At 51.3% G+C, this 22,017-nt stretch overlaps 3 protein-coding genes across 5 annotated transcripts; 1 reads left to right on the plus strand and 2 right to left on the minus strand.

The window, feature by feature from the left end:
- Positions 1–1,873: 1,873 nt before the first annotated feature.
- On the minus strand, positions 1,874–9,535 carry LOC144038887 (dihydropyrimidinase-related protein 2-like). Of its 3 annotated transcripts, none has more exons than XM_077551722.1 (17): positions 9,410–9,535; positions 9,176–9,277; positions 9,000–9,084; positions 6,660–6,748; positions 6,248–6,432; positions 6,006–6,170; positions 5,432–5,493; positions 5,248–5,328; positions 5,113–5,181; positions 4,913–5,033; positions 4,388–4,544; positions 3,457–3,598; positions 3,008–3,092; positions 2,791–2,876; positions 2,536–2,715; positions 2,299–2,464; positions 1,874–2,218 (listed from the first exon to the last, which is right to left on the minus strand). In XM_077551722.1, the coding sequence occupies exons 2-17, from the start codon at positions 9,220–9,222 to the stop codon at positions 2,127–2,129; spliced, it is 1,812 nt and encodes a 603-aa protein (XP_077407848.1). In that variant the 5' UTR covers positions 9,223–9,277; positions 9,410–9,535; the 3' UTR covers positions 1,874–2,126. The 3 variants fall into 3 exon arrangements, with proteins under 3 accessions (XP_077407848.1, XP_077407849.1, XP_077407847.1); XM_077551723.1 differs by having other exon boundaries at positions 9,172–9,277; XM_077551721.1 differs by lacking the exons at positions 9,176–9,277; positions 9,410–9,535 and adding an exon at positions 7,555–8,102 and having other exon boundaries at positions 9,000–9,018.
- jakmip3 (Janus kinase and microtubule interacting protein 3) lies at positions 8,877–18,790 on the minus strand. Its single transcript, XM_077551714.1, is given in 23 exon segments — positions 8,877–9,084; positions 9,410–9,535; positions 9,608–9,826; positions 9,892–9,969; positions 10,063–10,187; positions 10,190–10,256; positions 10,424–10,483; positions 10,560–10,658; positions 10,730–10,828; positions 11,079–11,141; positions 11,225–11,308; positions 11,388–11,516; positions 11,842–11,946; positions 12,361–12,432; positions 12,509–12,544; positions 13,413–13,550; positions 13,618–13,773; positions 14,310–14,423; positions 14,655–14,855; positions 15,047–15,286; positions 15,482–15,724; positions 15,809–15,997; positions 17,492–18,790. Coding segments are annotated over 21 exon segments (2,580 nt in total). The 5' UTR covers positions 15,944–15,997; positions 17,492–18,790; the 3' UTR covers positions 8,877–9,084; positions 9,410–9,418.
- LOC144038888 (rac GTPase-activating protein 1) lies at positions 18,014–21,995 on the plus strand. The gene is made up of 16 exons (XM_077551724.1): positions 18,014–18,328; positions 18,459–18,661; positions 18,971–19,104; positions 19,171–19,243; positions 19,310–19,363; positions 19,764–19,862; positions 20,045–20,159; positions 20,230–20,318; positions 20,381–20,536; positions 20,599–20,694; positions 20,766–20,964; positions 21,038–21,143; positions 21,357–21,489; positions 21,566–21,671; positions 21,740–21,824; positions 21,894–21,995. Exons 1-16 carry the CDS (start codon positions 18,238–18,240, stop codon positions 21,937–21,939), a joined length of 1,785 nt encoding a protein of 594 aa, XP_077407850.1. The 5' UTR covers positions 18,014–18,237; the 3' UTR covers positions 21,940–21,995.
- The last annotated feature ends 22 nt before the right edge of the window (positions 21,996–22,017 follow it).

The raw sequence follows: 22,017 nt of genomic DNA on the forward strand, positions 1-22,017 counted from the left end.
CAATTCCCCTATCCTGGTCGAGGAAGGGCTCAGTCCCTCATTCCTAACCCTAACCGCCTAACCCTAAGTTAAGCAGAGGTTTTTAGTCAACACGTTAATGGCTGACATGATCATGTAGATTAACAAGCTCTTGTTGGCTTGACAAAACCTGTAACACTTGCTCCGAGTTTGCTGAATCCATGTCATGGCCAAGTTATTGTGTTCGTCGTGCAAAAGCGCAGGAGAAGGATTCAAATGCAACTCAAATGGTGGGCAAGTTTTACAGTTTTTAATCAAACAAAAAAGGAGCTTGACGCATAACTGAACACTAACAAAAAGCGACCCTAACAGGCTACTAATTAAAATGAACCCTGGAGAACCCAAGAACCCTTTTCTTCTTTGGAAAATTATGAATTATACATTAAATGACTGCTATAAATTCACTGAACACCAAAATATGTTTTTTCAATTTTAACCCTTCGTTTTTTGAACTATATATATCCATCCATCCATCCATTTTCTTGGCCGCTTTTCCTCACTAGGGTCGCGGGGGTGCTGGAGCCTATCCCAGCTGGCTTCGGGCAGTAGGCGGGGTACACCCTGAACTGGTTGCCAGCCAATCGCAGGGCACACAGAGACGAACAACCACACTCACATTCACACCTAGGGACAATTTGGAGAGTTCAATTAACCTGCCATGCATGTTTTTGGAATGTGGGAGGAAACCGGAGTACCCGGTGAAAACCCACGCAAGCACGGGGAGAACATGCAAACTCCACCCAGGAAGGCCGAAGCCCGGACTCGATCTCACGTCCTCTGCACTGGGAGGCGGACGTGCTAACCAGTCAGCCACCGTGCTGCCGGAACTATATATATATATATATATATATATATATATATATATATATAAATAAATATATAAATATATAAATAAATAAAACATACTCCTAGGCATTCTGCAACATATGAAATAGATTAACAAAAAAAACACAATTTTACCATCTGATGGTTTGCTGAGAAGATGATTTTGTTTGGATTGATTTCCAGCTCAACAAGACAGCACGTTGTCAGCCATCTTGTCACCGCCACTCTGGCTCATGTAAGTGCAATATTCATCCACTAGATGGCCCCATGCAGGTGTCAGAAGTGGCACTCTGGACTTTTGAAGTTAAATTTGTAAAAATAAAATAATAAAGGTCTTTGTTATTTGAGAAGCAGAATTTATAGGGGCCAAATTTGACCCTGTGGGTTCTCCAGGTCTAAAATTGAAAATAAAAAGACCAACACAAGGTACGTACAAATCAACAACCAGAACAATCACAGCAGTACTCACAAGAAACAACAGAAGACAAAAAAGTACTGCTGGGTTGGCAGGAACGAGAAGATAACCGGCAAAAGCGCGACAGTAACAAAATGCTGAGGCAATGGCAAGCAGCAAGAACAATACCTTGACACTCTTCCTCTCGTGCGTGCTGTGTCGAACTCGCCTGCTGATTAGGATTGCCTGCAGCTGAGACACAGAAACTCCGCCCACTGACACTCCAGGAAAAAAAAAGAGACAGGAAACAAATGACCAGCAGAGGGCAGGACGAAACATGACAAGAGGAAGGACTCGATCCTTTTCTCCTAAGCCAGAGGTGGGCATCGAGGGCCGCAGTCCTGCAGGTTTTGCGTGTTGCCCTTCTCCAACACAGCTGATATATGATCAGCTCATCAGCAAGCTCTGCATAAGCCTGATAACGATCTTGTTGATTGGAATCAGCTTGTGTTGGAAGTGAGAAACCTACAAAACCTGCAGGACTCCGGCCCTCGAGGACCGAGATTGCCCACCTCTGTCCTAAGCCATCTATCATTAAAAAAAAACTAATTATACAAGACAATGAGACAAAATGGCTTCATGTTAAGACAACTTTAATTGCTACTTGTTTGCTTTGACAGGAATTGCCTTGTTTACAAAACAGCTGAAGAACAGCAACATACACAATGTCATGTTGATGCAGTGGCTTCATCATGTCAACGAGGGGTTCATAAAGACAGTGAGGATTCATCATTCGTTGAAATGTCACGAGTTTACAAGGAACGAACTGCATGCATTTTCACGCGGTGCACAATTGCTGTTCATTGAACACTTGAAGCAACAGTCGGATTTAAGACAGTGAAGTAATGTTTGATCGTCCACCAGGTGGCGCCACAATCTTCTGAGCTGACCGTCGAGGAATATGGTCATCGATCTGACTTCCTGTGTGAGTAACAAAACACAAGATGAAATCTGCTGCTTGAAGAAAAACAGCTACCAACTTTTGTTTCTTGCAAATTTACCAGCCAAGGTGAATCCTGACTGGTGGAGGTTCCGGGGCCCAGTCTGGATTTTGAGACAAGGGGCTGCTTTCTTAGTCCATCTGGCCATCAGCGTATTGCTCACAGTCCCGACATCATGGACTGGCCCATCGTATACCGCACGAGGGACGCCCCGATTTTCAGCTGCCTGTTTCGATAGATTTGTAATTAGCTTGATTAATGCAATCGTTTGCGGCTGGGCTAGCAGCATCGGGTCACCTTGCTCCGAGCCCTGATCCTGCGGTATGCAGTATCAGGAAAGGCTTTCCTTGGAATGAATTGTGCACAACCTTCTGTGGCATGGACTTGATCCTCTTCCACAACAACTCGGCCCCCGGCGATCACCACTGTTGCAACACCTCGGAAGTCCAAACCCTCAAAGATGTTCTGTTCCACCGTCTGCCACACGAAGGGCAACTTACACGACCAACACTCACTAAAACACATCCATTCTTGTGAGACAAAAGTTGTTACCAAGTTGTGTGTTTTGGAAGAGGCGGTTTTGGTGTCTTTTGGGTTCCAAACAACGATATCGGCATCGGAACCAACCGCAATTCGTCCTGTTTGCACACACACACGACATGTTATTGTACTGCAGCTTCCTGGAAATTGCAGCCAGAACATTAAGCAAATGATTTTTTACGTCAATGTTTGTTATATAAAACATTGAACTTGCTCATAAAAGTGATACCTTTGCGAGGGTAAATGTTGAAGACTTTTGCAGCATTGGTGCTTGTCAGAGCAACAAACTCGTTCTCGTCTATCTTTCCCGAACACTACAACAAGAACAAAACTGCAAATGTCATGTCAATACATTCATCATGAAAAAAAATGCCGCATCGGATTTTAGTGGCGCTTATCAGTTGACGCTATCACGTATCAGAATGGAGACTTCATTCACGCACTGGCACATTGGCAACCTGCTGCTGGCAAACGACATTGCGTAGCCTCAGCTGCCCCGGGTTCGGCAAGCTGGCGGTTGGAAGCCGGCGAAAGCAGCGGCATGTTTGCGCTTAGCGACCATCCTGCCATCACCAAACATTTGTGTGTGTGTGTGTGTCAAATTTCAAGAAACATTCCTTTTTTGGCTATAAACCGATTCAAGTCTGCACTCCAGTCCAGTCGGTCCCGGTCTCTTACCACCATTCGGTCCCAGACCACAGACATCCTCTCCTCAATTCCATTGGTTCCCTCCGGTATCAGCGTAAAGTCATCTTTCCCGACGGCCTTCTGAGCTGTGCAGAAGCTCGCTTGAGCGCTGGAAGTCACCTGCAGGTCGCCGCTAGCAAAGAGAAAGAAAAAGTAGACTTGGCATGCACAGGACCGGCTGTGGCCTGACCAATAGTGATGGCAAAATGGAAAATGGGTTTTGGTACGTACCGAAACCCAGGCCGAACTTGTGATTCCAATCGCATTCATAAATCGCTCTCAAAATCACAATGTCACGCGTCAAATGTCTTGAATCTAAAATATATCCAACCCAAGTTGGCTTTGGGAAATTTGCGCTCGCTGCTCATTCATCACCCAAAATGATGAAATGTCAAAAGACTCGAGAACGGTGTGGTTGGTTCAGTGGTGCCGCTCTTGCGCTGTGGTCTGGTCGGTTTGACCTCTACGCTGGAGGCCACGGTTCAATTCCCGGTCACTGTCGCATATTTTAGCAAACGCAAAAAAGAAAGGAAAATAAGGCTCTGCGTGACGAGGCCAACGCTTGCCTTCGGGGCAGGTGGTGCGGATTTGCGTCCCACCCGGAAGACTACATTTGTGTTGGAGTGAATGTGTGTGTATGAGCTAATCAATGAATAAAAGCCTTTCAAATGTACACGTTTTTGATTAGATGTGATAGTCATGTGGGTCAAAGGGACACTTCTTTAATCAAGTGTTTGTATGTGATATTTTAGAATTGGCCACCGGATGGCGCTGTGGAGAGATGTTTTGAACCTTCCAAAAGATCCAATCTTTTTCTGAATCAGTGGTTCCAAAAGATTTGATGGTTTCAATGTTCCATTTCTGCCATCCCTACTTCCGAACCATGCCCAGAAAAGGCTCGAGTCACACAAACAACACGAACCAGGCCAAAAGAGAGCTCAAGTAGTGTGGAGTTGAAGGGTCAGGATTGAGGGGCGGGCTCATCACCAGGGCCGCAGCTGTGGCCCAATCTTTGGACCAATAGCGAGAGCCATCCACTGCCAAGCTGGCTGTGATTGGCTCCCCGTACACAACAATCCCTGCCAAAAGAAAAGGGAGCGAGTCACTGGCTCGCTTTACGTGCTGGAAATATTCGGCTTCAAAGCACGTTTGATTGGGACGCTCACTTCAAGGAAAGGCCTCCATGTCAACATTAGGTCAACACCAACATTCACACACACCCTACAAAATTCTGTTGGGATTGAGGCACTTTATATGACGACATTACATGCATTTAGCCACGCCCATTTCTTTGGAGAAAAAAAAAATCTCCCTATTTTGTTGGCAAGTAAGTCTTCGACACAGGAGGCCCCTCGAGAGTGAACATTTGGAAGGGGACAAACAGCGGTCGGTCGCTGGGTCGGGTGGTCGGTCGCTCGGTCGGGTGGTCGGTCGCTCGGTCGGTCACCTTTCTTCCTGGCCTTGGCAATCACATCAGCGGCGGATTTGCTCATCACCTTGGTCACATAAAGTGGACAGTTGGCCTGCTTGGCGATGGCGACGGCTCGGTGCACTGCCTCCGCCTCCGCCTGCAAACGGGAGTTGACAGCACATGACTTCCTTTCAAGCTCTTTTTGGCATCTGTACAGGAGTGGAAAGGGGCGGGACCTCTTCGGGCTGAGACAAGACATGTCCTTCGGGTCCAGTGATGCCAAGACCGAGAAGCGCCTTTTGCCTCTAAAACACAACGCAGACATTTCGTTTGAAAGCGCTTGAAGGCGAAAGCGGCTCAATTGAAGTTACCTGAGCAATAATGTCGCCGTTCTCCGCGTGTACCAAAGCAACGGCGCCCAAATCCCTCAGGACGCCAAAAGCCTCAAAAAGCTACGAGTCCAAAGGCAACAGGATGGATTGCACAGCACGGAGAGACCTCATTGTTGGAGTTGAGCACAACCGCAATGCTAAAAAAATCCCAATCGTGTCGTACCTGTGAATCGGAGCTCTGATATCTGTCCTTGTAGGTCAGAAAAAACAGGAAGGAGTTTACACCTGCAGGACAAATATGGTCACGCATTCATGTTTTGCCAAAGGTAAGATTGAGCGTGAGACCGTAGCAAGACAAGACAAGTTTATTTGTCATCCACACGGCAAGTGGACGTGCTTGACAAAAGCAAAATGGATCAACGTGGAAGCAAACGTTGGCAAAAAGACAAAACACTGCAGACGAGCACACGCACACGCACACGCGCACACACACACAATGCATGTTGCTGGCATCATAAGTCACGATTTGACACATTTCTTTTTTCCCTCCAAAAATCTATACTACTTGTCATTCCACACATAGGGGCGTTATTTGTACAAATTATTCAGCAATCCCAAGTGCTGAAAATGATTTGCTCTCTTTGATGATCCAATGTTTAGGATTGAAAAAACTTTTGCCGTTTTGGGGATCTCCCGAAAAGTGACGGTTAAGCAGGTCCAAGGTTTTGGCCCGATGCCAGCAATATGTTGTCCGTGGCGTGTTTTGATGTGTGTATTTTTCTTATGGGAAGACGCACCTTTGTCCTTGACCAGAATCTCCAGATCTTGGCACAGCCCGTCATGCCAGCGGGTCACATCCACATGGAAGGAAAAGTCGCAGCAGGCACTTTGGCGTGCCGCGTCCATCCATTGGTCAAACGCCGACAGCAGACCCGCCCCCGGCTCGGCCAGCACGTGGTCAACTGCGTGGACAAACAGCGGTTGATGCGCGGCCGGCCTTCGCGGAAGCAAACCAGCGTGAAAGATGGCCTTTGCCGACTGATGGTGGTGGTTCCGCCGGCCAGAGCCGCTCGGGTCCCGTGGTAGAAGCCGTCGGAAGGGCTCAGGCCTCGCTGGCGAGCGTGCAGGTTGGTGTTGGCGTCGACGCCTCCCGGGACCAGCAAGTGACCGCTCGCATCCACCGTCCGGACGCCTGCGGGAAGCAGCAAATTCTCCCCAATTTGTCTGTGGGGGGAAGATGAGCGCACGTCATCCACACATTGTCAAACACTGCCGACGGACGGCCAACGGGTCGATTCTAATGCTGCACTTCACATCCCCACAAAAAGCGGCATCCCTTCATAAGCACTCAATTCATTTGACGACACGTTGTCACTGCTTAAGAGGACAAACGCCGCCTTCTGAATTTTGCACGCCAACATTTTGGAAAGGTTGAAATAAAAGCAAACTACTTGATGGTTCCATCCTCCACGTAAACGTCAGCGTAAAATGAGTGGTCGTCGTTGACAATCTTCCCTCCCTTTACGATCAGACGATTGTCCTGCAAAGAGACAGAAAAAAATGAACAATAAAGGTGCTGCAAGCACTCGCAGACGACACTCGATATCATTTCCAAATGTTGCGGCTCAAGCAGATGTTGGAACATTTTCCGTCTTTCACTACAACTGAAGATGAAATAACATTTTGGTGCTGAAGCATTTCAGGAAAGATTGAATTGTCTCTTTTTTTGCAGATATTGCAAACATTTGCGATCGATGCTGTCATTTATTGTCTTTGCTGATGATCGGGTTCAAAAAAGGCTGACTTGGTGCTCTTCGGATTGACCGACATGCGCCGCAGGATGATCCCACCTTAGCTCTCAATTCCAACAACACGGGTGAGGGTCGCCGTATGCAGCAATCAGTTGACGACAGGTGAGGCTGACAGATGTTACAAAGAAAAACAAGACAAGGAATGACCCGGAACCCTTTGCTTTTCTTGTGGAAAATCGATGGCAACAGCACTCGACCGAGTACAAACGCAACGTTCAACTTTGCTTTGCCGACGATGTTTTTTTTTCACCTGCATTTCATTTTTGTGACTTGTTGATCCTTTCTCTGCTTGAAATTGGAGTGTGCGCCGTACAGGGGATGTCGTCACATGTAAAGCTCGTGAAACCGCGACCTTCTCAATGTGCATCGGACACAGACAAATGTCTTGAGGGGGAAAATGTCAGCCAATCAGAAGAAAGCGTTCGAGCTTACAATCGCAATCACCGTGCCAGCCTTTTTCACTGATTTGTAGAAAAGTCAGGCAAGTTGTTATGTCGCCTTGTCAGCAATTTGACATCAACTGCTTTGCTCGTACCTGGACGTGCCCAGAGGGGAAGACCGCAATCGGGCCGCCGCCTCTTGCCGAGTCTTCTCCGGCGCGAGCGCTTCGCCGTCGCTGCGTCCGCGGGCTGAACGACTCGAAGTTGAGCGTTTTGTTTTCAAAGGCGCCTTCCACGCTGCAGAACATGCCGCCGTATTTCATCCGGGGCCGAGGAGAGTCCGAACCCAGCCTGGACAAGAGGGAGGCGCAGTCATCGTCCTGACAACTTCTTCTTTCAGACATGTCGCCAGCACAGAGAGGAGACGCCACCGAGACGACCGCTGAAAGGCAGCAAATGAGGGCGAGCGCTGCCGGCGGAGATTTGTGACCTCAAACCGACGCCGAGGGAGGAGCAAGCGCAGTCAAGGGGAACGGGGGCAGCCATCGAGGCCACCCGACCCCACCAAATGCAAGAATGAGACGTGGTGGTGCCGAGCTTCCATTGGATGGACTCGCTCGGAGAGCAGCAAAGAAGAAAAGCAAGTCGAACCTTCCTCAGCCGAAATGAGTCCGCACGCGATGCCTGTCACATGAGCTCAAGTCTGGAGACAAAGAAATGATGGCAGGTCATGTGACAAGGTAGCGCCACCGCATCCCATGTTGCCCAGCCCCCCCCCGGGACTTCTCAACTCAACGGCCTGTCAAATTCACTCAGTCAACACACACACAATCGCAAGCAGGCTTTTTATTTGATAACCTTGCAGCCTAAAAGACACCAATTGATGTCCTTCATCATTTCTTGGATTCAAAATAACAAAACAAGTCACTTGACCCACGAACCTCCGCCCCAAAGCAAATACAAACCAAAAAGCATGTTGGAAATGCAAACATATTTGATGGAAAGTCGTTTTGCATGCGGCTTGGGGTCCACGCTTTAGATTAGACCAGACCAGGGTCGGGAAGGAAGCCTGGTCCTGGAGAGCCACGGTCCTGCCCGCTTTCCTGGTCTCCCTCCTCCAACACAGTTGGCTCAAACGATCAGCTCATTAGCACAAGCCCGATAATAATCGGGTTCAATAAACAGGCAGGACAAGTGGCTCCCCGGGGCCGGGCTTCCCGCTCCTGCTGCCGGCGTCGCCCCCCCCCCACCGACATCCTACATCCAGCCGAGAGTGGAACAAAGATTTCAGTTCTGACGACGGCACAGCGCGAGCATGATCAGAAAGCAAACGGCAGCAAACACGAACGTGACCTTTGTTGCAGCTTCTGGTTTGCTTTGGTCCCGAGTCCGGTAGACGGACGGAGCGCGCCGCCGCCCCTAGCCCCCCCGCTGCTCCTTCCGGATGTCATTTTGGGAGAAAAACATGACATGCGTGTACTGTTCACGCTGACTTTATTTGCACCTTTGAAAACAAGATCCACAACATACTGGATTTGTGCAGCGGCGTCAAATTGTTCTTTTGACATCGGAGGCACGAGGCAGTAGAAACCGTCATCACCTGCTCTGGGAATCGGCACGCACGCACGCAGGCATTGTGGGTCGTTGAGGTCGGCTGGTTTGGGCTTGGAGAAGGAGGCCGGATGCTAAAAGACAAACGAGAGAGAGAAGAAAAAAAATGAAATGACAAAAGTGCAATACGGGCAGAAGAGCAACGGCTGCGATAACCCGACTTGCTTCGTGTTTGCTGCGTGCGCTGCAACATTTCGTGAAGATGGAGACATTTGCCGGCAGAATGAAGACGTTTCCTTGGCCTGAACTCATGTCAAGTTGGAGCAGCTGACAAAATGCACATCAAAGCAGGAAAAAAGTAACAAATGGGAGTTCAACGCAAAAGCAAATTTGATAAATGCAAATCAAGCGCGCGAGCAAAGAGGAGCGAATGTTTGAAAGGTCGCGTGTCCGACTTACCGGCCGATGTTACGACCACAGGATGAAGGCCAAGGAGAAGAAAAGGAAGAGAAAGAGAAACTTCTCCTCCAATTCCTTGAGTTGTCGTTTCTGAGCTTCAATGAATTCTTCCAACTCTTTGTTCCTCTTCGCAACGAGACAAACGCAGCCTTAGTGACGGGAAGCGCCGGCGAGGTCGCGTTCGCCGGTCGTGCTCACCTGTTGCGTGACGTGAAGCAGATCCATTCGCTCTTTGAGGATCTGCGCATCTCGCTCGCGCAGCTCGCACATGACGGCTCGCTTCCATTGGTCCACGGCGCGCCCAAGCCCCTCCCTCTGCTGCTCCGTCAGCACCTCCTTCACCTTCCGTCCGTCTGCCGCGGCGCCGTCCCGCTGCGGGAGCGCCTCGTACAACATGGCCTCCAGCTCCAGGATCCTCTGCGCCGGCCACAAGCCTCGTCCCTCCGTCACGGGTCCGAGCGGGAGATTTGAGCTGCACTTACCTTGTGAGCTTGATCCATGGAGCGCTTCCTGAAGTCCAGCTCTTCGTCCAGGTAGCCCTTCTGCTTGCAGAACAAATCCTGCCAGCCAGCATGAGACAGGTTCAAGGTTCAAGGGGCGCGGTTCAAGGTCAGAGTTGCCGCAGTTGCTCTTTGCTGACGTTGCGCGTTTACCTTCTCGCTTTCAATGTCCAGCATCTTCTGCTCAAGTACCGACTTTGTCACTTCAATGGATTCCAACCACTGAGGAGAAGTTTTCGTGAGACGGCTGCTGCGGTCTGACGAGAACGTGTGCGCGTTACCTTCTCAGCCAGGGTGAGAACCGTCCTGGCGTGAATCACAACCACCTGCTCCTCATTGCTGAGATTCTGCACGACACAACGACAACGGCATTCGCCGGCTGAACGAGCTTCTTTTGGCTTCGTCCCGACACAAGTCACGGCTCGAGCTACGACGAGAACGGGACGCCGCGCGATCCGAACCGGCGGACAGACAACGACGGCACGTTGCGCTGAAGCAAAGAAGTGGAACATACACTTACGGCGTTATCGCCCAGGATGTCCAACTTCTTCATCAGCTCGCTGATGTCGATGTCCTGGAGAAAGAAACAAGCTGACGGCGCTGGTGTGGGAGGCGGCGCCGCGCAGGTGGCGAGGGCGGGCCTTACGTACAGTCACGCCCTCCGCCTGGCAGTAGATCTGCAAAGGACTCAGGCTGTCCGGGAAATGAACTTGCTGGAATTTCAGGACAGGCGAGCGCCACTCCCGCTCCTGGACACAAGCGCGCATTGGTCAGACGTGACATCTCGCGCCCGCCTCGGTCGGGGTCCGAGTCTCGTCACCTCCAGCTCCAAGATTCGAAACTCGAGCAGCTCGTTTTGGTCTCGGACGTCCTGGATGTCGTCTTTCAGACGCACTTCTTCTGCCTCCATCTGCCTCACCTGAAAAATGGAAGACATCATCTGCAGGAAGTGGCAGGGATTGCGTCTTATTGATTTCTGGATTCTCGTTGATATATTTGGAGTCGACTTTGTCCCTTTGGTTGCTCAAAGGGAAGCAACCTGTTGTCTCTCCTTGCAAATTGCAACGCTGCCTTATGATAGAAGTGGAATTGACGATGGGTGAGCGAACGAAGCTCTTTGTGGTGACAAGGACGCTGTGGACGGACGTCATCCAATGAATGAGATTCACCTTTTCCAGCAACTGCTGGTTCCTTTGGTACAACAACTGCTTCTCCTCCACCCACTTGACATCCTACAAGATGACGGACGGACGTTGGCAAGAAACACATTTGGACAAAGTGACAACACATGAAAGGTTTGTGCGTGCGTGCTTACCCGTCCTTGTAGTTTCAGTGCTGACTCGAGATCTGTGACTCGGGTTTGATATTGACTGATTTCAGCCATCAGTTGCTCTCTGGTCTGAAAAGAAACAACTGCTATTAACCCTCGTCAGTGAAATTGAACCTTGAACCTGGAGATGATCCAAGAGGGAGTCAACCTTGATCTCCTTCTCGGCGTCATAGTTTCCCCCGCTGGTCTCGGTCAGCAGAGCGTAGGCTCGTTGCAGCGCTTGATATTCTTGCGTCAGCTGGCGGTAGCGAAGCTCCGCCTCCTCACGAATGCACACCTGCCACACAACACGAGCGCCACAATCAGCCAGACGGAAACACTGACGGCGCCCGGTACGGTGCGGCCATCCGGCCAAATGTCACAAATCACTTCACGGCAACAGAAGGCGCTCGGTGCGCCGAATATCAGACGACAGGCTCGGCACGTTTCAAATCGCCTTTCCAACTTTCCAACTTTCCAACGCTTGAAATGGTCCAAATTAAAGCCTCCTCTGCTGCTTTCTGACATTTTGGAACCTTGTTTGGTCCCCCCCAAAAAAAGACCTTACCCATAAAACAGCGCACAACCTGAGATCTGCAAGTCGCTTATAAACAAGTGAGTACCTCTTCGGGTTCCGTCTCAGGGGTTTTGTCGGTGTGGAAAGACAAGGACGAGCCGTCCGAGTCCACCGACACGTCTTCATCGTAACCGTAAAAGGTTTCGATCACCTGCAGACGTGCAAGCAAACAAACACAAAATCACACCACAGTTCTGGTAAGAATTATTTATAACACTGATCCACATTTCGAATACACGTGATCCAAACCAAGAAAACGGACTCCAAAAGGTCTCTTGTATGAAATCAAGACGACAGAACACACACAATTCAAACTAAATAAATCAACACAACAGGTAACTTTATGCCAGAGTTTTAGGGTTTGGCCGGAGATTTTGGTGGAGCGCACACATTTACTCTGTGTTACAAACGTAGTATAGCGTGACAATGTTTACATCCATTCGTCCCCAGGTGTGGCTGGCGGGATGCCGGGTCCGATCCCGCCAGTGGGATGCATTCTTATTTGAAGTTCTAGAGCGGTCGACCAAATGAATCGGCAACAAACACGAAGGAAAAATGGTCTCACCCTGCAGGATCTCACGGTTCGTTTTCGTCTCAGTGATTCTTGACGTCGGTAGCGTAATAACAAATCTCGTTCCTGTTGGCACAAAGGTTCGAGGTTTGCCATTCACGCAATGTAAACATTACGGCGACAGCGCACAAACGCAACTCACAATGACATTTTTGACGTAAGCTCCCGTTTCCAGAGCCTGAAAAACAGGAAAAGTCAACGTGAAGAGGAAAGAAGATCCAGCAGTGGACGTTCGGTCGGACGGATCGTGGACGTTCGGTCGGACGGATCGTGGACGTTCGGTCGTACGGATCGTGGACGTTCGGTCGTACGGATCGTGGCCGTTCGGTCGGACGGATCGTGGCCGTTCGGTCGGACGGATCGTGGACGTTCGGTCGGACGGATCGTGGACGTTCGGTCGTACGGATCGTGGACGTTCGGTCGGACGGATCGTGGACGTTCGGTCGTACGGATCGTGGACGTTCGGTCGGACGGATCGTGGACGTTCGGTCGGACGGATCGTGGCCGTTCGGTCGGACGGATCGTGGACGTTCGGTCGGACGGATCGTGGACGTTCGGTCGGACGGATCGTGGACGTTCGGTCGGACGGATCGTGGACGTTCGGTCGGACGGATCGTGGACGTTCGGTCGGACGGATCGTGGACGTTCGGTCGTACGGATCGTGGACGTTCGGTCGGACGGATCGTGGACGTTCGGTCGGACGGATCGTCGCTGTCGGCCACAATCTCCAAAAGCATTTCAGAACATTTTCATCCATCCGCGATCCCAGGCGTGCTGGAGCCGAACCCAGCTGCCTTTCGGGCATTGTAGGCGGGGTGCACCTTGGACTGCTTGCCAGCCAATCACATTTCAGCAGATTTTTTATTTTTTTTTTAACTTTAAAAAAGGCCGGTTTTGGAGTTGAGCAATGGAGATTTGATTTGCTCTCCAGTTATTTGAAACCCTTCGTAATGTGTAAGAAGGCGAGCGCCACGTGACCAGTCGCAGCGAGAGCTTTGTGGCCGACAGCCGCAGTCCCGCAGCGTACATCGGGAGGTACGTCGTACCTTGGACAAGTCGTCGATGATGTGTTGCTGCTCCACAACCTGAAGTCGGAGGAACTCCATTTCGCCGTCCTCCTGGCTGTAACCACGGTAACCAGCGGAGTTGCCGCGGTCCAGGTCGTTCAGCGAACTCGGCCTTCTCTGCGGATCGCAGCAAAGACTTTTTCTCACCCGACGTCATCTTTTGGCTTCCAAACTAAAGTCTTACCATCGTCGCCATCTGCAGGTTCTCCTGCGTGACGAAGCGCACTTTGTTTTCCAGGCGACACATTACGAGTGACAGCTCTTCATTCTTCCTGCTCAGACGTTTGTTTTTATCCAAAAGAGGAAGAAACTGACTCTCGGTTTCTCTCAGTCGCTTGAGCTACTCGTGCCGGCAAACGGGACACACAACAGCAACAAGACAGGAAAGGTCACATGTACGGCGGAACCACAAACAAATCGCGCCAGGAACAGAATTCAATCGCTTTAGCAAAGTTAGCCATCAAATGTTGCTTATGTGCAGCAACTTCATGCTTGAACTCGCCCAACAAAACGCTCACGTGTGCTTTTTCTCACACGGCTTCAACGTCGTTCACGCTGCGCCTCACCTACTTCCCATATTTGAGATTCGGCTCCAAATTGGGCCTCAGGCTGGCTGGCGCCACACAAATTGTGCTCTTGGGAAGCCCGGCAAAGTTCTGGTGGAGGCGTAATGCGCGCGTGCTACAAAGTGCAGGAGCGGCGGCTCTTTGCCGGAGTGCCAATCAGGACTTTGGGCCACAATTAAAGTCACACATTCCATTTGTCACGATGCCGCATGGCAACCTGGCAAACTTGACTTCATCATATTGACAAAATCGAGTACAAAGCGCTTGAGCCAATGAAAGCAACAAAAACAAACTTGGTTGAAACAATTACCAGTTCGTTGCGTTCTTCAGACAGCAAAGTGTTTCGATCCTCCAGCTTCCGGATGACGGCGCTGAGCTCGGCGATTTTCAGTTGAAACCTTCGCGTGTCTCGATCCTCCTGAGACTAAAGACACACAAGCGCGGGACCTTGTTAATCACATGGCCTCCATTGGTGTCATGTGATCTCCAGCTTGGGCTCAAGCCCAAGCAGTCGGCTGCCGTTTGTGATTAGCGACATTAGCGGCGCTGGTTTTATGATGGCGGCGTGATTGGAGGCGCATGCTGGAGCGAGCGAGGGAATAAGGTGGTGAACACAAAGCGTATTTGGGCGGGAGCAAGAGGAGGCGGGGCTTACGATATGAAGAGGATTGTTAGTGGCGGTGTTAGCGACATTTCCAGGGCAGTTTAGCCCCGCCCTTTGCGCATCCCTCAGGGCTGCGATCTGCTGCTCGGCAGCCTGAGTCTGCAGCTGAAGGCGGTGGGCGTGGCCAGCCTGCAGCCCCAGGGCTTTGTCCAAAACACTAACCGCTCTGTCCTTCAGTTTGATCTCGTCCATCTGGACATACAGACAGGCAGCGCTCAGTCAGACATTTTTGGGTGCCGGGATTGTGGCAAAAGCAGACTAAAGTGTGGCAGGATCCCAAAAGCAAAAGCGCCCAAGAACATTTGTTCCCACTCGGACCCGTTTGAGACTCGCTTCAGTTTGGACGCGTTATGTGTGGGGACGTGAAGTGGAATCGGTCCTACCAGTCGGCGGATCTCCCTCTCGCAGTCTCTCTTGGTTCTGCTCAGTTCCTCCTGGTGCTGGTGATGAGCGGATCGCAGCTCGGCTACTCGGGCCTGGCAGGCCTGCTGGGCTGCTGCCAGAGCTTCCTCGGCGCCGCGCTTTGCTCCGCGTTGCTCCTGAAGCTCCTGCTGGAGGCGGCATCGCTCGGCCTCCCAGCTCCGGCGGGTCTCCTCCGCCTCTGCCAGCAAAGCGCTCCTCACCTGAACAAGCGCACACCGGATCACGGCCCGGATCGCGCCCCGGATCGCGCCCCGGATCGCGCCCCGGATCGCGCCCCGGATCGCGCCCCGGATCGCTTGTCTGCTACTAGCGCCGAGCTACGACAACTCAAAAGGCGGACTGGACGGACGGACAGGTAAGCGTGCAGAAAGTCAGACGTGGGTCGGGTGTCTCACCTTGTCCATGGAACCGTCCCTCAAGGTTAGAACCAAAGCATTCAGGCGGTGGATCTCGCCATCTTTGATTTTAATGACTCTCATCAGCTCCATCTCGTGCTGCCGCAGCAACGTCTCTCTGACGAGGCTCAACTCTTTCTGCTTGTCCTCGTGAAGTTTGCTTTTCAGTTCCGTCAAGGCCACGCTGGCGCGGTGATGCTCCGCTCGCATTTCCTGACTTCTCTCTCTCTCCAGACGGCTAACCTGACATCACAGGCACGTGCGTCAACTCTGCATCACAACAAAGTGACGCGCGCACACACACACGGTCCCTGTTGAGGACTTTACCTTGTTCTTCTCCTGCTGAAGTTCCAACTGGATTTCGATCAGTTTGGCTCTCAGCTCGTCATTGGCGGCTTGAACGCTCGCCATGGTGTCCGCTCGCTCCCCCTTGGCCCGCCCCCCTGCAGCTCGTTTGGACATCTCCCACTTGAGTCTTGCTGCTTGGCGGGCGGTCAGAGATCACAACATTTGCACCTGGAGACCACAAACACGCAACACGTGATGAAAGATCGACATCTTGAGCAAGACCACAACTTTTTCAACAAGAAGCAAAATGCATGAAAATGCTGAAAATGATGTTTGGCTATAGGAAGCACAACGACATGTTGCCTCCCCATGGAAGAAAAGATGCGTAGGCCATAAATGTCCACCTTCAGTCTAAAACTGCCAAACAAAAGAGGCCGCTGCAGATGACAAGTTTAATTGTCAAACTTTTCATCTCATTGACACAATGCTGAAGTCATCGTTTAACTTAAGAAACACTTGTATCAACTTTTTACCACTAGGGGGTGCTAACTGAACTGCAAGGTGTGAGCCGCGCTTGTCGTCACGTCAATAACCTGCAGCAGGGGTGGGCAAACTGGGTCCTCGAGGGCCACAGCCCCGCAGGTTTTGGATGTTTCCCTTCTCTAATACAGCTGATAGATGATCCGCTCATCAGCAAGCTCTGCAATAAGCCTGATAACGATCTTGTTGATTGGAATCAGCTGCGTTGGAGCAGGGAAACATCCAAAACCTGCAGGACTCCGACCGGCCCTCGAGGACCGAGTTTGCCCACTACTGATCTGGAGTGTCAGCTGAAGTGGCCAAGCAGATTTCAAGGGGGTGAAGTGGCTCGACCGCTAACAGACACACACTGCTCACATGCTTCCAGTAGACTAAAAGGCATGTCAGTGTGGCAGCCATGTTAGTAGGGACCAAAGGTCGTGGAAAACCCGGACATGAGCTTAGCGTCATCATCATAAGCACGCAACTCCAAAGAGGCTCGATCTCATTCCTGTCCGAGCAAGTATTGCACTTGGCATCTCTCCCACGTGCTATTTTTGGGAAGCCCTTGTCATTTCATTGGAACGCAGGTGAAAAAAGGGTGAAAAAAGGGAACGCATCATGGACGCCAACAAGGTACATTTGAATAAGCCTCAAACTTTTCCAGCACTTTCAAACTCAAACTCATTTTGTACAAAGCTGTGAAAAAAGTATAAAAGTATCATTTGGGGTGGTTCGAGGCCACGGACAACAGTACTTCAATGTAACAAGTAAAGGGCTCCGAGGCGTTGACCGCCTTCCCCCGGTGTGGAACGGGTGCGTGCATAGAGTCCATTCATCGGTCCGCTAAACGCGGGGTCCACTGGATTTTGTCAACCAAACAGAATCAGCAAAAGCGACAGGCTACTGCTTGCGCTGGCTGCAGGCACATCACATTTCTTCTTGCTTTGAAAAGGCTTCCCTTTACAAACAAACGCAACCAGGAAGTCCACAACTCATACAGCCAACAGAACCAGCAAGTCACAAAGAACCAGTAGAAGCTGAAATCCGGAAGGACCAGTAGAAACAACACAACCACTGTTTCTATGGTAACTCCATCAACATCTGCTGACATGACAATCAATTGCGCACGTACCAGTGCACACACGCGCGCACACACACACACACACACACACACACACACAGTCTCATGTCGTTACTCACCGTCGAATAAGAAGCCTGGGATTTTGCATTTTGTGTGTGTGTGTTAGCTTCTTTCAGCAAGGTGCTAGGTAGCAATTAGTCCAAAGCTATTGTGTGTATGCATGACTTTGTCACCTACTGTACTTGTGAGCTACCTTCCAGCAGCACGTCCAAATGTGTGTGTGCGCGTGCATGTAGCACTTAGCTATTAGCTGTTGGCTTGCGTGCGTGTTTGGGAGTCAGATACTCTTCTGCTGCTCATCTTCATCTCCCTCTTCCTCATCGTCATCTTCCGAGTCCCAGCATCCTCAGAGGTGACGTATGCCTCAACGTCATCATCCTGACAAATGGCTCCTCCAAGTGGACATTCACCATCATTGCAGCAGTCACTGTGTTTATTACATTTTTTTCCTTTGTAGTTTGTGGCGCATGAGTGGGGTTGTTAAAAATAGTGGGGAGGGGGGCCCAAAAATTTGCATAGAACATATTATTGTCCAGAAAGTTGTTCTCCTTTTGTTCCTGAGTGGACAATCTGATTAATCCAGGACAGGTGCGGCCCCATACAGGTGCGTCTGGCCATTTTCTCGTCATGGTTACTGAGGTCAGGCAAGCACAGCTGGATTAATCAGCATGTCCACAGAACGACTAAAGGCGTGTTATCGAGATGAGGAAGTAGCAAAGATTTTCTTAATGAAGGCCACAGGCAAGAAGGAGGATGGCGGCACCTTGACGAGAAGGCCGCGTGCGCATGTGCACTTTCTTGAGGGATGAGCGAATCTCGACGCATCGTGGAGGAGCTGCGAGCTCTCTGCGTCCGGCAAATTGCAACGGAGGAAAACGCTATGAAGACAGAGCTTGGTGAGTGTGGCCGGCCGCTCGTGCATGTGCAAAAGGCTTCCAGTGCGGAGGAGTTTGCGGCGCGAATCACTTGAGAAGGAAAATGTCAACTTGGAGAACTCCCAAATAAACTTTGGTGCCGCTTTGCCAGAGTTGATGGAGGTGGTGAAAAAGTTGGAGAGCGTCCGGAAACAATGGCTGCGCGCGGAGATGGAGCTGAAGCAGTACAAGGAGCTGCTGGTCAAGTCGGACGTGGCCAAAGCTGCGCTGGAGGTCCAACTCAAGCACGCCCGCAACCAAGTGGATGTGGAGATGAGGAAGCGCTACAAGACCGAAAACCTTCATCAATGCCTGGTCAGTCCGCAAACGGAAGGCTTCCCTCAATTCGGTGTCTTGCCGAGTCGACATCTGCTGATTTGCTCCTCTGTCCGTATGAGATGATCAAAAGATGAGCCTGACTTGAGCAAACATTGCCTCGTGACGCCGTGTGCGCATGCGCGTCATATGACGGGCGTGTTGCGTTCACGTTGCAAGTCGCTTTTGTTTTCTGGATTGTGAACGAGGACATAAAAAGATGCTATTTGGCATAAAAATCCAAATTGGCTCTCATTAATTGCCGTGTTAAAGCAATGTTGGAAGGATTTGCATTTGTCACCTCAACAGCAAAGGCAGATGCAGCTGCTGTGCGACGTCCTGGTCCACGACAGCAAAAGCAGCATCTGTTTGAACGACGAGCAGAAATCCATTTTGGCCACCTTTGAACAGCGAGCAGCGAATAAAAGCTTGCACCGCAGCCGGTAAAAGTCCCGAGTGGTGGCGAGCGCGCGTCCGCCGTTGCTTGAAAGCGAATCTCCCCGCTTCAGGTTGTCTCCCATCGACGAGTCGTCCTTCTTCTCGCACTCGGACATCAGCTACGATCGGACGGATGATGACTTGGTGAGACGGTCGTTGGCACGACAGACTTGAAGCTTGCTCACCTCTTTGATGTCTTGCCGCTTTCAGGACCCCAATTTGACTCTGCTTAAACCTCTGAGGTCGCGAGCCCGAGAGAGGAGGGTAAGATCGCTCGCCAAAAGGCTTTCGTGACGTCTTTGGACGAAATTGACGGCAGTCAAAACAGCATCGCGGCTGTCCGAAAAGTTGGTTTGAGGGATCATTTGGACCGTCGTGAGGCCATCAGAATTCCACACTTTCCCTGAAACGCTGATGGCGCCACGTGTCCAAAAGGCACCTGAAAGCAAATGGATCAAACGGTGTCATGACATCAAGATGAACAAATGTGAATTTTGGGCCTTTTGTAATTGAGCACAAATTGACATCCTGCCACAATTCGTCGTCACTTGCATAGACACGAGCATAAAACAAAAAAAAGTTTTCCCAACAATCATTCCCGCTGCACTAGCCAACTTTTCGCTCCAACATGATTGCAAAGTTTGACATGTTGCCGGCTGTGTAGCGTTCGTCGATGGGCCCGACGCTTTCTGCGGCGGCAGGAAGGCACGAGCGCAGCGGCCATGTTTCTGCTGAGCTGCCGGACGGTCAAACTGTGGAGAAGGTGAGAACATTTCAACTCATCCGCCAGATGAAATCCTCTCCTTGCTTTTCCCAACGGCTTGAGATTGTTTGTGGTCTTTTTGGACCTTGATGGGGAGATTTCACTGACTTGACTTGTGCGCGAACATGAAACGATGAAAGGCCTGAAGGAAATCCAAAGTTCGAGCCGTGCTTGCTTGTCAGGAGGTGGAGGCCGCCGTCCAGGCGTTGGTGCGGAACCCTGGAGGTCCGGTCGGAATGGCGCAAGGGCCGCCTGAAGAGTCCACGCGGGAATCTGCCGTTCCCGCAGATGGCGCAGGTCGGTGGCGAACGTGAAGGTCGAGTCGCTGACGAAGGCCGTCGATCGGCAACTGCTTTTCTTTGCGCAGATCGAACGCCGCTGGGTCTTGCGGCCGACGGCGAGGACGCTCAAGTGCAGATGGAAAAATCTCCCAAACATGACTTTGTCTCTAAAACGGTGCGAGACTCTTCCGGTGTCCCGCCAACCAGTTCTGACCAGCTCGCTCCTCCCTCCGGCAGGTGATCCGGCCCGAGACGTGTTTGCCTTGCGGCAAGCGGATCCGCTTCGGCAAGATGGCGCTCAAGTGCAGAAGATGCCGTCTGGTTTCTCATCCAGAGTGCAAAGCCAAATGCAGCCGGACGTGCGTCCCCGGCACAGGAAGTGGCGAGCCGACGGTGGGAGACTTTGGAGCAGGTTTGAGAATGCCGCCGTTCACGTCTCTTGTGCGGCCCATCAGGTCTCGCTGGAGGCTTTGGCTCCCAAGGGCCATCCCCGGATTCCCGCACTCGTGCTGCAGTGCGTGAAAGAGATCGAAAGGCGGGGCTTGCAGGAGGTGAGTTGGACTCGCTCGCCGGCTCGCTCGGCCCCGGTCTCGCCAGTGGCCGCGCTTGTTTGTGCTTTCAGCGTGGCCTGTACCGAGTTCCCGGTGGCGAGCGTCAGGTGAAGGAGCTGCGCGACCGCTTGCTGGCCGCCAAAGCGCAGCCGGCGCTGAGCGAGGTTTCCGACGTCCACGTGCTTTGCGGCGTCCTCAAAGACTTCCTGCGGCGGCTGAAGGAGCCACTGGTCACCTTCAAGCTGCACCGCAATTTTATGGCCGCTTCAGGTACGGTCGCCGCCCTTTTGATTGCCGGCGTGCTGTGCCGTCGCGTCCCAACTTTTGGCCCGCGTCTTGCCAGAGATGAGCGACGAGCAGGAGAGGTCGACCGCCACCTCTCGGACCGTCGACCAGCTGCCCAAGACCAACAGGGACACGCTGGCCTGCCTCATGCTTCATCTGCACAAGTAATTTGATCCACAAACGCGCCTTGAAAGTCACCTGCTCACTATTGGAACGCAATTTGTTTATTTACACACAATCTTCAAGAATAATACATTATATGGCAGTAAAAAAATAAATACAACAGGTGTGAAGGTTGGGGTTATTTGATCGACGACATCAATTGATCGAAAACGACAATTGCTTCATGACAAGCCGTGGGTGTTTTTGTGCTTCAGGGTGATGCAGAGTCCCCAGTGTCAGATGGACCAGAATAATTTATCCCGGGTTTTTGGACCCACCCTGGTGGGTCACGGGCTGTCTGCACCGTCGCCATTAACAATCGTGCGCGACACAAATACTCAGCCCAAGGTCAGCGACTTTCAGGCTTATTTGACACACTCGACAGGACGTTGACGTGTGTGTGCGTGCGCGTCTTTTACCACAGGTTCTTTGTTGCTTCCTGGCGCTCCCCGAGGACTACTGGAGGCGGGTCCTCAGCGTCCAGGCCGCCTCTTCTCAGAAAGCCACCAAGCAGGCTGAAAGGCGTCAGGGTACGCTTGACACTTGGCAGTCGCGTGACCACTTGTTGGCAACCAATGATTTGCGCTTGACCTTTCAGTTCCTTTCTTGGCGCCGTTTACGTCACCGGAGCTGATCCAGCACAGCGCCTTGCTAAGCGGCGGCCACGCCCGCAACTTGACAAGGTAAAACCCAAAATGGCTTCTGTCATGTCTGAGTGGCATGCTCTTATTATCATGTGCTTCTTTCCACAGGGGGAGGGGCCAGCCGGCCCAAAAGTTTTTCCCACCACCTGTCTGAACCTGCAAGTAACATTTGAATGAAAGTTTGGAAATAAATAAATCAGCATATTTAAAGCATGGAGGGTTTTTTTCCCCC

The sequence above is a fragment of the Vanacampus margaritifer genome, chromosome 18 (genome assembly GCF_051991255.1).
Source record: "Vanacampus margaritifer isolate UIUO_Vmar chromosome 18, RoL_Vmar_1.0, whole genome shotgun sequence".
Taxonomy (NCBI): Eukaryota; Metazoa; Chordata; class Actinopteri; order Syngnathiformes; family Syngnathidae; genus Vanacampus; species Vanacampus margaritifer.